This window comes from Rhamphochromis sp. 'chilingali' (assembly GCF_963969265.1).
Source record: "Rhamphochromis sp. 'chilingali' genome assembly, chromosome: 7".
Lineage (NCBI taxonomy): Eukaryota > Metazoa > Chordata > Actinopteri > Cichliformes > Cichlidae > Rhamphochromis > Rhamphochromis sp. 'chilingali'.
In genome coordinates, this window is record NC_137934.1 from 4,589,227 (window position 1) to 4,607,492 (window position 18,266).

The 18,266-nt window shown below is 41.2% G+C and overlaps 1 protein-coding gene across 1 annotated transcript in view; it reads left to right on the forward strand.

The window, feature by feature from the left end:
• The window catches only part of LOC308399566 (copine-8), a 107,532-nt gene that overhangs the window by 49,551 nt on the left and 39,715 nt on the right, over positions 1-18,266 (forward strand). The window contains exons 7-9 of the mRNA XM_080886906.1: positions 13,146-13,209; positions 14,148-14,251; positions 15,727-15,831. Of these exons, the coding sequence (XP_080743032.1) occupies positions 13,146-13,209; positions 14,148-14,251; positions 15,727-15,831 (273 nt within the window). The remainder of the gene's footprint in view (positions 1-13,145; positions 13,210-14,147; positions 14,252-15,726; positions 15,832-18,266) is intronic.

An 18,266-nucleotide genomic window follows, 5' to 3' on the forward strand; every position in this document is an offset into this window, starting at 1 on the left:
AAAATAATCTTACCTCAGAAGAAACTCTTAACCCTCAAACAATCTTATGAAGTGGTTTAAGAAACTAGCCGCAATAAAAGTTCTAATTTTTCTCAAATGTCCTTGTGGCATGAATGACGGACCTGACCAGGGGGCCCACCTCATCACCAGCGACGGTGACGAGCTGGGTCCGGGGGCCGACCGCGGGTCCAGCGGTGGACATGACGAGCTGGGGCTCGCAGGCGGCTTGGCAGGCGACCATACAGCCACACAGGACCACACAGCATCTTGACCTCTGGCGGAACTGAGGCAGGTCAAGACAGCGTACTGGCCTCTGGTGAGGACGCCTCTGGACTGGACGGCATGGCGACCTCCGAGTCAGGCAGAACAGTTCCTCCCCGCACGCTGTCCACCAGCTCTGGCAGAACAGTTCCTCCCGCACTCTGATCCCCGACTCTTTCTGGGCAGGTCGCTTCGGGGTGCGGACCTCCGGCTTGTTATGAGCAAGTCCAGATGGCATACTGACCTCCGACTCAGCCTGGGCAGGTCCCTCCCGCGCGCTGACCTCCATGAACACGTGGGGGTCAGCCAGGAACCGAATCAAGCTGCCAGATTCATTATCAGCTGCATCCCACGCTCGGACTGGTCCTGCAGCTGTTCCGCCTGGCCACCTGCTCCCTCTGCATGGCTGCGAACTCGCCCACCATTCGGGCCAGCGCCTCCACTACTGGCCCAGTTGTGGTTCCGCCATGCCATCTCCTGGGTTTCGGCACCACTGTGGCATGAATGACAGACCCGACTACATAGTTCACACGTTTAACACTTTTTATTCCGGTTGCTGTTCTCTAACAGACGGCCGCAGCTTTTCAGCTGTGTCCCACACACAACAACAACAACCCCAACCTCAGGTCCCAGCACGTTCTATACAGGGGAGGCGTGATGAGCTGATGGAGCTCCGGTGTGTCAGCCTCCCCTGCAGCTGCGCCACGAATGGATGTGTATATTGGAAAATATTCAGCGCCTGTTCTTTTGCAAACATTTTGTTAAAACCGGTTGAGGAATAGAGATGTTACTCCTCCTTCTTTGTTTTGCTACTCGAGTACATCAAATGCAAAGTGTGCCTTGGTTATCACAAAAGCAGTTTGTGGAAGAAAAGTTAAATTATGGGGTGTGAATTGAGTTCTTTCTTTGATATTCAGGGCTGTGTAAAATGTGGAGGTTGGTTGCTTTAGGTCCTGAAGACGTTCACTCTCCGTATGTTGTGCCACGCTTCTGCAAATATATGCAGATGAGAAAAAAGCAAAATAATCAACGCTGAATGAAACAGGTTTGTTACATTCACATGTGCGACCAATATCGACCGTTTATAAGAGGTCAAGAGTGATTTGGTGCAGAATGAGGAAAACTGTCAACTTTCATTAAAAATGAAGGGGCAGGACACACAGCTGTTCTCTGGCTCTGGAGGTTGTGTCAGTATTTATATATGTGCGTGGGTGTAAGCGACAGTCAGGCATACACCTGCAGCCTGACATGACAGGCGGAGGACGTGGGGGCGGGGCTTAACAATTTTAACATATTGCATTGTTCAGTGTAACTCCAGTGGGCATTTAGGAGTGTGTGCACGTGGGTGTGTGAGAGAGACACTTAGAGTAACCAGCAACAAGAAGCAAAACGCATCATCAAGTGCAGCAATGGTGAGGCACATGGTTAACGTAGCATTCAGCTAACTTAGCACTATCCACCCGCCATATTGCAAACAGCTGAAACAGATGAACTGTGTAGGTGCAGCTTCTGCTTGTGTGCAAACAGACACATTTGGAAGTTTAGTACACGTTTACATTATCAAGAGAGGATAATATATCTCTAAAGAGAGCTCCAAACCGTAATTAATAATGAATACATTTAATCAGTGACCATAAGCGGACAACATGCCTTTTTTCCTCCTTCTTTAGAGTTTCCCTAACTCAACGTATATGTGCTAGAGTTATCATAAAATATAATTACTGTAATAATAATGATTGTAGCTTTACACTAGAACCATCAGGAGGGGTCACTTTAACAGCAGTAATGGCAAAAGCGTAATTTCTTGAATAAGTCACGTTCATTTTCATCTATTTCTTCTAATTTTAAGAGCAGACAAAACAAGTATTTAAGATTAATATTTATGGGTTTTATTATTTAGATCTTAAAGTTAAAATGCACATTTGAGTAAACTAATAAAGCGTACAAAAAAAACTTCGAACAACTATTTCCTTGCCTAAGATTTCATAACAATATGAAAAGCAAAAATGAATTTGGGGTAACGTGTGGTATTAGACGGTATAAAACGCGCTCACTGTGAAACAGATTGAACAGCTGATTGCCTACATTTTAAAGCTGACCTCACTGCTGGCTACAAAAACATAAGAAAGACATTTTAAATAATTAATGTAAAAGTAGGTCAAAGTTTATCACCTCTGCCTCTCACGAACGTCCACTCTGCTGCGCCTCAGTCAGTTTCTGATTATTGGACAACCTACCCTAACTAATGAGCCTCCCGCTACCCTCCTAACAAACCTCATTTCCTGGTTCTCAGACCTCGTGTGCCCTTCTCCTTACAATATGATACACTTTGACATGAGTGCTCTGACTTAAATTTCATTACCAGGTCACATGTAAACAAACTGATGCATACTGGGGTAAATTGTCCAAAGATATTATGCAGCACTGTCTCTCCTTGCTCCAAATTCATGCCGTAAACACTTCAAGAGATGCCCATTATTAGAAAAATGTTACCTCTAATTTCAAGGCAAGGCAAAGGCAAATTTATTTGTATAGCACAATTCAACAACAAGGTGATTCAAAGTGCTTTACAGAGACATTAGAAACAAAAACAAATAAAAAGCATGATTTAAAATTGATTAAAACAAGCAAACAAACAAACTAACTAAACACACACATTTCACACCTGTTCGCGCGATCTGAACCCTTATCGTAAGGGGAGCTACCAGTCCTTCTGTGGACGAGCTACTTTCTATTTTAAATTCCCTGAATTTAAAATACTCTCTAGACCCAGTCTAGACCCAGCTGGGGAGCTACCCAGAGCTCTAAACCCACTTAACAAACAAACAAACAAACAAACAAACAAACAAAACAGTATATAAAATCAAAACAGATAAAATCAGAACAGTAGATAAAATCAGTAGTTAGTGTAAGTTTTGAAATTTAAGCTTAACAAACAAACAAAACAGTATATAAAATCAAAACAGATAAAATCAGAAATAGATAAGATCAGTAGTTAAATGTAAGTTTTGAAATTTAAGCTTAAAAGTGTGGATTTGGTGCTTTATTCAAATGCAGCTGAGAACAGGTGAGTCTTCAACCTGTTTCAGCTGATCTGAGGCTTTCTGGGAGTTTGTTCCAGATATAAGGAGCATAAAAGCTGAATGCAGCTTCTCCGTGTCTGGTTCTGACTCTGGGAACTGATAAAAGACCAGATCCAGGTGACCTGAGGGATCTGGATGGTTCATACTGGGTCAGGAGGTCACTGATGTATTTTGGTCCTAAACCATTCAGAGCTTTATAGGCCAGCATCAGAACTTTAAAGTCTATCCTCTGACGGACAGGCAGCCAGTGTAAGGACCTCAGAGCTGGACTGATGTGGTCCACTTTTTTGGTCTTAGTGAGGACTCGAGCAGCAGAGTTCTGAATGAGCTGTAGTTGTCTGACTGATTTTTTAGGTAGACCTGTAAAGATGCTGTTACAGTAATCAAGCCTACTAAAGATGAATGCATGGACTAGTTTTTCCAGGTCCTGTTGAGACATCAGATCTTTTATCCTTGAAATATTCTTGAGGTGATAGTAAGATGATTTTGTTATTGTCTTAATGTGTTTTTCTAAGTTTAGGTCTGCATCCATCACTACACCCAAATTTCTCGCCTGGTTTGTGGTTTTTAGATGTATAGATTGAAGTTCTCTGGTGACCTGTAATCGTTTTTCTTTGGCGCCAAAGACTATTACCTCAGTTTTGTTTTTGTTTAGTTGGAGAAAATTGTGGCACAACCAGTCATTGATTTCCTCAATGCATTTACCAAGAGCCTGTACAGGGCCTCGGTCTCCTGGTGACATTGTGATATATATTTGTGTGTCATCTGCATAGCTGTGGTAGTTTATTTTGTTGTTCTTTATAATATAATTTCAATAAAACAAAAGCAATTTAATGGAAAAGCTTGACATTTCCAAAAAGATTCTAATTTGCTTTCTTGCCAGGGGCCTCTGGAGAATATTTACACAAGTCTCGCATTTGCATTACAGCAAATCTGAAGCTACAGCCACTAGACGGTACATGCTGTCGTACCAGTGAAATGTGATAGAAGTATTTTTATGGAAGCAGTTTATGCTTTTTTGAAGAACATTTTAATCTATGAGTATTAAATGCTGCTAGTATTTCTTTCTTTCTTTATGTATTTTACTTTAGCACTTGCAGAATTTATCCGGTGTAGCAGAACTTCTTGGCACACTGTGCTCGATAGACAGCAAAGATTGTTGTGGCATCCAGAAGGAATGCGGGTCTCCCTTCACCATGTGTGACTCTGCAGTTAACACTTTGTCCTTCTGCTTCCTGGGAACCATCATCATCCAGGACCTTGAGTCGTCAGTAGTCTCAGCAAAAGCCCAGCAGAGACTGAAGAAGTTCAACCTGCCAAAGTCAATAATGGTGCACTTTTACACCCCCGTAATTGAGTCTATGCTCACATCCTGTGCCACCATGTGGTACCCTGCTTTAACTGCGAAGCAAAGGGCAGACTGCAGACCATCATCCTCTCTGCTGAGAGCTGCTGCCTGTTCTCTGTACAGGACCTGCACACCTCCAAGACATGGAGCAGGAAACATTATGGCTGATCTCTCCCACCTCGGACATCGTGTTTTTGAGATATATCCTGCCGCCCATCTTAGCCAAAACCTCTCACCACAAAAACACTTTGTTTTCAGCTGCAGCTCTGGCCTTATTAATGATGCCCGAGGCCTCTGCTGGCACAGACTCTATCCGACCTATGGCCAGTCTGTGAACACTCATCTAAGATTGTTACATTAATACAATGTCTGTATTCTTAATTGTTGCACTTACACATTAATGCTCTATTCGTGCCAAGGACATTTCCAGTCGGCGTCTCGCACTTTATTTTTAAAACTCTACATCTCTTTTGTATTTTCTAATGTTTTTTTTATTGTTATTGCATTTTGACTTTTTGTTTTTAATTCACTTTAGTTTCACAGCTTCCACAGTGGATTTTCTTATTTCACTTTAGTTTTTATTGTTTGAACATGTTTTTTGTTTATTTTTTTTATCACTTTCACTGTTTCATTTTGTGTCTTTTTCATTATTATTGTATGAAGGACATATGATATAAAAACCCAGTAGGTGTCATGTGACGTTATGTGGTAGGCAGGTTTAGGACCCAAAGGATGGAGGGCAGGGGATTCATGAGTACACCACACAATGAGCATTTATTGCTTGTTGGTCTCAAATAGCAAATTCCAAAGTGGTTTTTTATTTGTTTTCCTCAAAGTAATTCCAAAGTAATCCAGTAGGAAACAGAATTAGGGAAACACTGAGGCACACACAGTACCATAGAATGAGGCACGACGCAACAACGAAGACAACTGAGGACTTAAACACCCACATTAAATAAGGACAGGTGAAGACACCTGGGGGACAGAATCCAACTAACAAACCAAGGATAGCAAAACTCAACAAACACACATGGGACAAGAGACTATCAAAATAAGAAAAGAAACAAACACACACACACACAAACAAGACAGAGACCCAGACAGCCATAGGGACAGACTGGAGAAACAGACAGGGACCACTGAAGGGAACAATAAACATAGCTGGAATGGGAAACGACGGGAAATGACTAAACTAGTGACAGATCCACATATATGATCTTAACAAGGAAACAGAAATGGAGGCTTGAAATGTAAACACTGAGATGGGACACATACAGATGCAGAGGATGACGACTGAATATCACATAACCGAGAAGAACCAGAAAATAAAAAGATTACTAAGGTACAACATGAAGTAACAAAACCTGGAATCACAAGCAGACCATTACTTAGAGAATACGGGGGAAACATGATCATTATAACGAGGAATGAAACAAAACCCAATAAACCAGAATCGAACTCAGAGCAGAGAAACTAAAACCAGAATCACTAGATGACCACAAAACTGACACAAAGGGACTAGAGACCAGTGTTGGTCAAGTTACTTGAAAATTAGTTACCAGTTACGCAGTAAAGCAATAGACCTGTTATCCCAATTCTATTTGTTGCCACTATGCATCATATAAAAGTGAATCAAATGAACTAAATGAGAAACAAAACTTTGGAATATCAGTTTATAGAAAAACCAGGAAATACATAAAGTAACGAAAAAACTCAAAACACTGGGACTTTATAAACCCAGGGGACCTAACAATATCTGCATTTCTCTAAATGTCAAACTCTTTCATAATATGGCAAAGATATTATAGATCATGTCAGGCTTATTTGGACTTAGAAGTTTCATTCGATTTACTTAAAATTTAATTTTCTTTATATTAAACAGGAGTTACATGTTGAAGCCAGTAAATCCCTCAATAGCTTTTTCTGACCTTTAACTCCATAAATTAATGAGTCTGTTAGTCTTATTGTTGGATAAAATTAGCCTGAGACCACCCCTGATTTCATAAATATCAGAATCAGAATCAGAATGGGTTTATTGCCAGATGTTGAGGTTTACAACATTAGGAATTTGCTGCGGTGCTTCAGTGCAAACAATAAGAATTAAAGTGCTATGTAGAAAGAAAGATATGTGCATGAGATATACATGAGATATATACATGAGAATAAGAATTAAGAGTGCTACGTAGAAAGATATATACATGAGTGCAGGTGGTGATCAGTGCCAGACATGAAATGATGCAGTGACACAGCGTAGGGTCATGTGTGAGTGGCGGCGACAGTCATGTGGTTATTGTTCATGTGTCCAACAGCAGAGGGGAAGAAACTGTTCTTGTGGCGAGAGGTTCTGGTGCGAATGCACCGGAGCCTCCTGCCTGAGGGGAGCAGGTCAAACAGACTGTGTCCAGGGTGAGAAGGGTCAGCTGAGATCCGAGCTGCACGCCGCAGTGTCCTGGAGGTGTACAGGTCCTGCAGAGATGGGAGTCTGCAGCCAATCACCTTCTCAGCAGCAGCATCATGACTTTATTACTAATACCATTTTCATTTGAAGCACTGATCCTGTTGCTTCCTGAATATTTTTGAATAATCAACAAGGCAGTTTTCTCACTTTGTACTTTTTTTTCTTCCCCTTTGCTCTTTTCTTTCCAGAACTCTCTATTTCTGTCTTGCTCACACACTTGCTCATGCTCTTTTTGACACTTTTGTTCCCTCAAACAAGATCTCGGTGTTCATTGTAAGTGGGAAGAGGGTCATAGAGAAGCCCCGTGGAACTATAGAAGAGCCAAGTAGTCTACAATTTTAAATACAAGTGAACCAAGACACACACACACTCAGAGGCTGATAGCTGTGAATACAAGCCTGATTGTAAGCATTTGTAAGAAAGGACAAAAGAAAGTGTATCTGCCTTTGGTGTCACATGGATTTGATGTCAGTGTGCCTTTTGTTAAGCAGAATTATAGTTATGAGCTTTCTTTTCAATGACAGTGCGTGCGCGACTGTGTTTCTTTGCGTGTCGGGGCATGACCAAGAATAGGCAGATCCTGATGTTTTTATAATGACAACTGATGTCTCATTCAGATAGTCCACCTTCGCCGGGAATATAATGAAAAGCACAGCACAGAAGTGGCCCAGTCTTAATTAGCTGTCTCTTGCCAGACACTGATTGCATATCCGTGTGTCTTGATTAGAGGATTCACAGCGTTTCCTCACACACAGACGCACTCACACGCATGCAGGAAGATGCAGAAGAAGAGATGCTCCTGGCGTGCCTTTCAGCTTAGGTGTTTTTGATAAACTAAAAAAGAGGAACGTGGTTTGGAGCACGATGATGAGCTCAGAGATGTGTATTCATTTAAACACAGACTGTTTTGTGTTGCTTTACTTGATTTCAGGAAACACGAGCATCAGTATACGCTGTCGTTTCACCCATATTGTGCTAATTTGTCATTTTCGTACATATCGTCCCAGAGGAGTTTGAGCTTCCAACTCTATATCACATCTGTCACACACGTGTGTCTGTGCATGTATGCGTTTGTATGTAAGGCACAACTGTGGGATACGTTATTCATCTATTGTAACTATGCAATCCTTTCGATTGCCACCTGCGCATTATTTTATTTCTGTCAGAATAATGATTGCAGCTTTCTGAAAAATAGTGGAGCGAGAGCAGGCATTTAGGAAAATAACGAGCATGGGAATCCAATTCGATGTCCCGCCGGAGGGGACCTAGCTCGGAAGAGTTGTCATAGCGACACCGATCAATACACATGAGTGTCTCATGTGTATTGTTGCCGTGAGACGACACGGTGGAGAGTAAGAGGATACCAACAAGTAAAATGGGCTGTATGGACAGTGATCGAGAGTTTTACAACTTTGTGTTGTGTTTTCCTTTTTCTGTTACACCATCGTTCCACCTCGCGTGTGCTCAGTTACGCTGAATCCCAAAACCAATAACATGAAACTTGTAGGCGATGAAGTGTTTGTATGTTGTTCCTCGTCTGGAAAATTTATGAAACTTTCACCGCTATGTAAGAATCACCTTGTGTTTGTTCAACCGCTGTTAAGGCATCTTTACATTCAGAAGCTACAGGTGTGGGGAAAAAATTCAACCACCTGTTTAGTGATTAGCCTGCCGATCATATACTTTTAGGGGGGCAATCACTTTTTCACACAGGCCTTTGTAGGTTTGCATTTTCCCCCCTTGATAATAAATGCCCTGATGATGTAGAAACTGCATTTGTGGTTTGCTTGTCTAATATTTGTTTGATGATCTGAAACATTTAAGTGTTACAAACACGCGGGAAAAAAAGGAAATCAGGAAGCGGGCAAACACTTTTTCACACCACTAGTGGTCACCAGTGATCACTTACGTACATTAAATCAAATAATCATGTAAATAACTGCTCAGGCCGAGTGTTTTATTACTTTTGGCAGCCCTGTAGTTGAGCAAAACGTATTTACAACAACGTATGCATAAACCTAACGTACACGTAATGTCGCGACTGGTTTTAAAATCTGCGACTACACATAATATATGTACATATATGATTTGCAAGGATTTGAGCGCTATATGTATATATGTTGATAATCAGGGACACTTGCATTTTATATAGTAGTTACATTACTATAATCATTGTAGTAAGATGTACTCGTGTACAGTTATTGTGTAGTGCTAGTTTAACACTTTATAGATACAGGCATGTTTTAAAGTTAAATCTGTAGCTATGCTGTGAGTATTTGTATATCAAATCCTGCTTTTCCTCTTTGCAAAGTACTAATGTGTCATTATGAAATAGCCTAAAATAATGGGACTTGTGTACTGAAGCTGAATCATTATTTAAAGCCAGCAAATGATTTAACAGAGGTGCTGATGAAGGTTGATGATGCTCTATTTTGTAGTTGACTGGAACCCACACAGCTCAACATTTTTAATTAGCTCAGCTCTTCTTTTATGTCCAATTTGCCAACAACCCCCTGCTCTGCTTTTATTGTTTCATGCTGCCACTGTTGAACCGTAGCACAAAGAGCAGGAAGTCTATGTAAATGAAGTAATTACTTTGGATATCTGGAACTTGAGAGCTGTTAGATGTTATTCTGAAACCACTGAAAATTAGATTAAGGGGTGCAAAGTCAAGTGGAAATATGGAAATGCAGTTTTGTTGGCTGTGTTGTTCGTTAGGTGCGAGTAAGCTGTAAGTCATTGAAAACCTTCTCAGGTGTGTGAGTGGGAACACTGTGGGTCTTTCCGTGGCTTCTGATTTGCTGAAATCAGAGTGTCTCAAGTCCTCTTTGGGTATCATTGGTGCTATTTGTTCACGTGTACTTGAGCAGACATCCATAATTGCAGTCAGCCATTCAGATATCAGGCATTTACAAGAGGATGTGAACAATCCAAAGACACTACTTTGTACATGTTCCGCATCATCGCTCATGCGGAAACAAAACAGTAAAGCGTGTGAATCATACTTAAAATTCGCGAGCTGAAGGCTTTACTGGGATTTTAAGCAGGCTGTTGTTTTAAATCAGTATTGCTTTATTGATTTTTTTCCCCTGTTGCTCTAATCCTTCCTGATCACTCCATCTCTATGCTAATGTCATCTGTAAAGATGTGTTTTTCCCCAGCTTTTCCTTATTGGAATTCTTGTGTTTGGACTACATACAAGCCTATTTAGATTGTGTTTAGTGTTTCATCATACGGCTGCTAGGCTACAATTTAGCATTTTTAAACTCCCCCTAAGAATCACTGCCGGTGTCCAAGCAGCCAAAGAGACTGTAGTGGCAAACATTATTAAATTTGTTGCATTTGGATGAATCAGGGCTTTATTTTTATCATTCTGTCTGCCTTATCCTCGTTGTTACAGTCCTCTCAGTCTTGTGTAGACCCACCTCTGTGTGCTGTCTGGATAAAAAGAAGAAAACCTACATATTAATTTTACATTTCTTTTTCTTTTTTACGCTTTATAGTCTCTGAAACAACCATATGGCGTTCCATAGGCTCTGAGGTTGCAGGATCTGATAAACCCATTTGTAAAACGTATTACTCTCGGCCCGTTATGCACGAGACCAGAGTGAAATAGAGAAGGACTATTTGAATTACATTCACACAGAAGTCCTAGACCCCAGTTCTGAGCTGACTTAATGACTGTGAGAGTCTTTCCCAGCGAGGTGAGTGTCTCGTAGCGGAGCTCATCACATTCCTCTTTGTCAGAAATGTAGGTTCTTTCAAAATCTGTGTCAAATTATGTCATCCTGCGCTTTCTCACATGCACACAGAACGTGCTTTTACTACATCAGCGAGGGAGAACAGAAGATTTCTCTGCTGCAATCCTCATGATTAAGAATTTATCCATAATATTATTATTCGTTTTTCCGTGAAGCCCTCAAACCTCAAAGAGTTTTAGCATCTTACAGACCATAATTTTCCTCTCATCTCGCTCATTTCCAGGTGCAGCAAAGCTTTCAAATGCTGATAATCTAACACTACATTTCCAGGGTCGTCAAACAGCTAACACTCAAAGTTATCGACAAGCTGCCTGACATAATAAGCAGTCCAGAGCAAGTAACCGCAAATCCATGAGGATCTGGGTGGGTGTCCACAGAGCTCGAGGAGAGTAAATGATTGACTTGCATTTGCCAGGATCAGAAAGAAAACTCTACATAAATGGGAGTTGTGCTCTGTTTGCTAATGCATCGGTTACGTTGGCTTGATTAGGTGGTAATATGTTGTTTATGTTGCATGTGTCGCCTTTTTTCAGCCCACATTTTGTTGTATATTTAAATAAATGTAGGTGTAGTTCAACTTTTTCAGTGCCAAAATCGAGAACACTGAAAGTTTTTGGTCGTGCTCGTGTGTGTGTGTGTGTGTGCAGTGGGACTGTTTAAAGAGCATATTTGTTTAGGAGGAGGAGGTACAGTAAATGGTGACTTTACCTTGAAAACCTTATGCAGAGAAAGCGCTTACACGTTAAACACCCACACCGACGTGCATCACCTATTCTCACCTTCCAGTCTTTGCTACAGCTTCTGTGCCCTTCCCAGGAGCAGAAGCTGATTCATGTGTGGACTCGCACACAAACAGCACAGAAACACAAACACCTTTTTGCTAACAGTATATCTTGGAAATGAGGTAATAAAACATGCGAGTGATGTTTTTCCTCCCAGCTCTGCTTGTAAATCTAAAATTCCTGATTTTCTGGAATACATCATAGGAATATCAGCGAATTTGAGAGGTGACAATCACGGATATTAAACAGCTTTGTCTGCTTAATCAAATTTATTAACTTGCTTCTATGATTTGCTACTTTGTTGTGCTTTAGGGCCTTTATGTGTCCGAATGATCCCATGGTGTCAGTGGAATTTGCCCCTTGTATAGTGAACCAGTGCAAACTGGTCCTGGGTGATTGCAACTGCAAAGACTACAATGATGACACGTTACCCTGTCATATCATTGTCAGTTGGCATCTGAGTAGAATAGTAAAATATCAAAATATTCAGTAGAATATCTTCCTGAGATCTCCCAGGTGAGGGTCTTCAAGCATGTCTTGCTGGGAGGCTGCAAAGCAGACCCAGGGCACGCTAAGGGTTCGACTACTTACATCATGACCCAGATAGGTAGGTAGGTAGGTAGGTAGGTAGGTAGGTAGGTAGGTAGGTAGATAGATAGATAGATAGATAGATGGAAATATTGGTAACAATATAAAAATATAAGGCGTGTTTCATGGAAACTTGTAGCAACAATACGTAGTGTGTAATCAACTGCGATGAGAGAAAAACATCTCAACACTGGCTGGGTTCATTTTCAGAAAAGAAGCTTTCCGTCTGTCTCCTGTGGTTGACAGTGAGCAAGCAAACAAACCTGACACATTTTCACCCACAGAAATACGACTGACCGTGTGTCTGTGCAGGACGGGAGTGGTTTCAGACACATGGAAGTCCCCTTCCTGCTGTGAGAAGGTCACAGTCCCGCCTGAACCCTTATGCGGGATGTCTAGAAACCAGTGCCACTGTTATCAAACAAGCTAAATGTGTTCACTGACTGCTCTTCGACTGTATAGACTGCTCTGATGGTAATGGACTGGTTCTTATATAGCGCTTTTCTACTCTTCTGAGCACTCAAAGCCCATTCACCCATTCGCACAAGCACATTGTTCTAAGTGCTGTAACATTCACACACATTCATACTCCGATGGATGCATCGGAGAGCAATTTGGGGTTAATAGACTAGGGGAAGCCAGGAATTGAACCACCAACCTTCCGATCAGTAGATGACCTGCTCTACCGCCTGAGCTGATGGCAGCTCGAGTAAGGAAACGTGAGCCGTCTTCCTGTGTTTTTCAACTTGTCATTTAACCCTGAAGTGTAGGCGGAAGAATACATGTGGACAAAATACTGTGGTGATGACAAATACGCTGTTGGTGACTGTAATCTCATGTTTTGCTGTATTGTATCATAAACAGAGGCATTCCAGGGAAGAAATGCGGGACCATTATTGTGAAAGCTGAGGAGCTGAACAACTGCAGGGTGAGAAAGTGACTTCTACCTCTGTTTGCTAAATGCTGCATGTGTCCGTTTTCTCTGCATGTTTCACTTTGTACAAGTGCTTAAGGCACTATGGAAAATTAAAGTTACCAATCCAACTTTTTCCTTTTTCCACATAATACTAATGCTTGACTTTTGCCATCTGCCGAGATTGAATAATTTATACTGGCACAGTCTGATATCCCCGTGTCGGTGTTGTTCCTGAGTCATCATAATTAATGTTGGTCCAGGTTCGACCAGGTGACCAGTCACCTTGCTGTGATCTCATGGTTTAGCACCATGGACACACAAAAACCAAACCCCTGTAACATTAACCCCTCCCCTCCTTTTTTATTCCACATCAGCAGGTTTTTTCCATGCTGCAAAACTATGACATCACAACAATGTGAAAGGAAGCATTCCTTCAAAGGTGTGACCCTGTGCGCTTTGTTTCCTTCATAGTATGCTAGCTCTGCTGCTAGCAGAATAAGCTAAATGGATTATGACGGTTATTCGATTCAGCCTTATGAGTCACGATTGGATGGATTTCAGGTCCAAAATTTGTAATGATGCTTCCCCAGTTACAGCAGCTATTTGAATGTCGGTCTTAATTTTGCATGAAAAATGGCGTACCTCTTTTTAGTGTTGGCAAGAAGCTGAACTGGCTCGAGCTCCCTTTGAATATCTGTTTCATGCAGTTCCCGAGCCCACAAAATAGAGAACCGAGGTTAGCAGATTCAATAAAACACAACTGTAGACGATAAGTAATACAGTTTTTGGATCAGTCTATCATCATGTAAGATCTTTTTATTTTTCTTTACAGTTACTTTGTGCTATCATAGTCATATTGAGAGGAAACCCATATTATAAACGATGCTGCAATCAGAATATTCAGCCTTCCACCCTGACTTAATATATTCCTTTCACTCTCTCCTCATTAGGAATCAGTGATGATGCAGTTCTGTGGAAACAAGTTGGACAAAAAGGATTTCTTTGGCAAATCCGACCCCTTCCTGGTCTTCTACAGGAGCAACGAGGACGGCACGTGAGTTCCCGTCTCTTCATTGCTTCGCGCCCCCTTTGCTCCCTCTCCCCTTCCGGGTCTGGTTTAATCCTTCCCTGCATCCAAAGGAAATTGCTTTCATTGATTTGTCTCAGATCAAAAGCCATCCTGCCTGTTTAAGCATTTATGTGAGTGACATGTGGAGACGCTAACATGAGCAACGTGCGCACAGATGTATGTGAGTGTATCTGGAAGCAATAGGATAAGGATTTTGTGTGTGTGTGTGTGTGTGTGTGTGTGTGTGCGCGCACATCCGTTTTGTTTGTGTTTTCAATCCAGAGCGCCCCATGAACACTCCTCTCCATCCTGCAGTGTGTTACAAGTCAGATAAAGCCTTCTGCTCTGAGGGTGGGAGATACCAAGTCCACTTTCTAGCTGAGGGACTAATGAAATTAGCTTTTTTTCCCTCTATGTCTGTGTGTTTGAGTATCAGGAAAGTACTGCAGCGTGCACACTCTTCCACTCAAAGTGGCAGGAAGTTAGCTGGATGTCTCTTTAATTGAATACTCTTGTTTTTATTCCTGCTTATGTTTATTTCCTAAATCCATCTTTTCCTTTCTCCTGCTGCTGTTTCTGTGCTCTGCCTTGCCCTGGTGGAGCTAGAGATGCTCGAAAGCACAATAAGAATGAATAAAATGATGTTATATTGTATTGTTTTTTGTTTTATTTTGGGGTTTCTGAGCAACAAACTTGGAAACTCCAACAGTCATCCCTGTGCTACATTTCACTAACATGTACGAAATACATGTGACGTCCAGTTAGTGCAAAATCTTGGAGATAGAGATGCCCCGTCTGACAAGGTAAATTGGGACAGTCAGTTACAATGGGGCTGATCTATACATCTCAGTTCTGTGCTCGCCACACTTTTGCAGCAGCGCCCCAGCTGCTAGAGGAAGAGCTACTGTAGCGTGGAGGAAGCCAAGAACAGTGTGGAGGGACTCTGTGGCTGCAACGCCAGCAGCTTTTCTTAGTGTTTCTGCAAACTAACTGCAAACCTCCTCCTTCTCCGTTTTTCTGCCTCTCGGTTGCTCTCAACATAACAGGTCATCCACTCGATTAATGTTATCCTCACTTCACCTGCGTCTTGTCAGCTCCACTTCACATGTGAGATGTGTGCAGGTGAGCTCAAAGTGAGCCCGAGAGCAAAAAAAGGAAAAAGTAGCATGACCGTAAATGACAGCACTATCTGGTAACCTGTAATGACTCTCCCGCTGAGCTGAAATGACACCAGTGTAAATAAATTAGCAGAATAATGGAAATCAGTCTTGTTTTTATCCATTTTCTTTATCTTGGTACTTCCGTCATATATGTAGTAAGGAATAGAACTTATTGGTCTAGCAGTGATAGCAGCAGTAAACCAAAGCCAAGAAATACTACTCGGACAAACACCATTAAGCTGTTTTGGCTTTACAGTGTTGCACTTTCCTCACTGCCTCTCCTCCTTGTTGTCTCTGCAGGTTTACCATCTGCCATAAGACAGAGGTGGTGAAGAATACACTGAACCCTGTTTGGCAGGCTTTTAAAATCCCTGTTCGAGCTCTTTGCAACGGTGATTATGACAGGTATGTCTCTTTTTTTAGACAGCAGCTATTATGGCAGGTTAAGTACAATGCAGCGACCAAGACGGCCATCTGAATCATCCAGGGGAGTTCTTTTCAGTACGAAAGGCACTCAAAAATGCCATTTTCAGTAATACATGCACCTCTGATGATTTCAGTGTCTGATGGCCTCTTCAGGCTGCGTAGCGCTAAAACATTACATGGGTGTCTGTGCCTTACTTTCTCTCCCATCTGCTTATTTTAGAACAATATTGGGGGGTTAATTAGCGTCAATTATTGTGTCACTTTTTTATTAGGGTTCATTTTAAATCACAGAAGCTGCCCATCATAGAGCGTTTTCATTATGATTAATTTGTGAGGTCTCTTACTGTAAGCCATGTTTTGGAAATAATCCTGAAATTGATGTAAATAAATGTGACAGTGAAAATATATTTACTGTATTTTGCAAGGAAATTAGCATTTGTTAAATTGAGTACAGTGCGAATGAATAATGCATGATACTGTTTGCAGCTGCCAAGCTTAAATATTACATTTGTCAGTTTCAGCAGGAGGGAAAAGTTGATGAGTGTAGATGCATGATTTAGTTTTCCTCTGGAAAAGTGTTTGGCTGTCATGTTTTATAGTAAGATTACTTCATCAAAGTCGGTGCATGTTTATACATTTGAAAGCAGCGTAGCGGTTTGACTTCTAAATGAAGCCTGTGACTGATGTGTCATCCAAACAATGCTTTTAGAAATATGCTTCATAGTCGCTTTGGAAGAAAGAACATATTATTTTCTGGTGGTCGGGTTTATATTTAGTTTAGTGGGGTCAATGCACAAGAAACAGACTGCTAGAAATGGTTTTGTCATACCAGGATTAAGTGAAGCAAAGATCCAGAGAGCAGCATTTCTTCATTGTCTGCCCCCAGCATTTAGTTTGTACAATTCAGTCCCCACACACACTCACACACTATATGTTACAAAATATCTGATCTTATTGTTTTTTCCATTGATTTAGAAACTGATGTTTGTTTTCTCTTTAGATTTCTTTGCAAAAAAACTGGCGATGAAACAGTTTAACTAGTTAAGCACCTCAGTACCGGGGGCAAAAGGGACGAGATCGCAATTAATCAGTTATAACACAAGGTCAGAAATATAAGTCTCGACGTGTGTAGCATCCACAGAAACATCTGAATCTCATATAAACCATTTCTACAACCACCAGAAAAAGCAAAGACACCAAACAGTTACGTGATTTGTTGGAGTTAAATGTGCATCAAAGCATATTTTCAAAGGTGTTATATGCTAGAAAATACTTTTAAAAATTAGGCGATGGAAATTAAAATTGTTCTATGTTTGAGTCACAGTACCTTTGACATAGTAACATCTGCAGTAATATTTACACCTCTGATAAAATTCCACAGGTATTAGCTTTATTTTGATACCAACATTGTATACACGGAGTTCGTACAGAAAGCTCAGAAAACCCTGGGGGCCTAACCGGTTAAAGATGAGCTTATTTGAACAAATGGCAAGAATACTTATTCGACCGGAGGCAAAAATGTATGAGTCCACTCCTTAAGATATCTACATATTTTGGTTAGCTGTTTGTTAAAATTTCAGGCAAGCAATGACATTGCTCATGTTGATGTAATCTGTTTGAATCAAAGCAACTCTGCAGGGAAGGGACAGCTTTAAGCATCTAATGTAATGTCTTGTTCCTGTCACACAGGCCTAGAGAACTGCTTGCAAGTATCTGGCAACCAGTGGTCACTAGAGGAAAATATGTATTTCCTGATCAGTCGGTGAATAATTGCTGGCAGCCGCTAAATCCACAGGATGCAGGCTTAGAGAAATGTCAGTGATCTGCTGATAAACACTGATTTTAGGGAAAAGTGTGCATTGCTGGAGGTTGCTGTCAGCGGCTAGTGTGAAATTGGTCACAAAGTGGTTTACAGTGATGCACCGAAAACTTTCAGGGGATTACTTTGATTGCATTTGGAGTCACCAGGTGAATCATCAGTGCAATGAAAGCTTTAAAACTGTAGTAGTAAAGCAAAGCTTTTGCTTTGAAGGTAAAATGTCTCATTTTCTGCTTTGCTTCAGATTTTGTAACTATCACTTTGCTGACGGTGTCTTCTATATAAAGCTTGGGTGACTGTGGCAATTTGTAAGCAACTAAAGCAACAACTGGGATCATCACAGCAATCACCCTGTTGGTGACAGCCAGCAACTACTCACCCACCAGTTGGAGATACATTTTTCTCTAGAGGACTAGTGGGTCTCAAGGCCTCTGAATCTTTAAACAAGCTGTTTTAAGTCCTCTTCTTAAAAGGCTACCCAGCATTTCATTCAGCTTTCTTTTAAGAAATTGTGAACTTTGCCAAAGATGAGCATGTTAGGGAAATCTTTCTCACCAAACTCATGCACAGCCAAGAGGAGAAAAACTGAAACTGA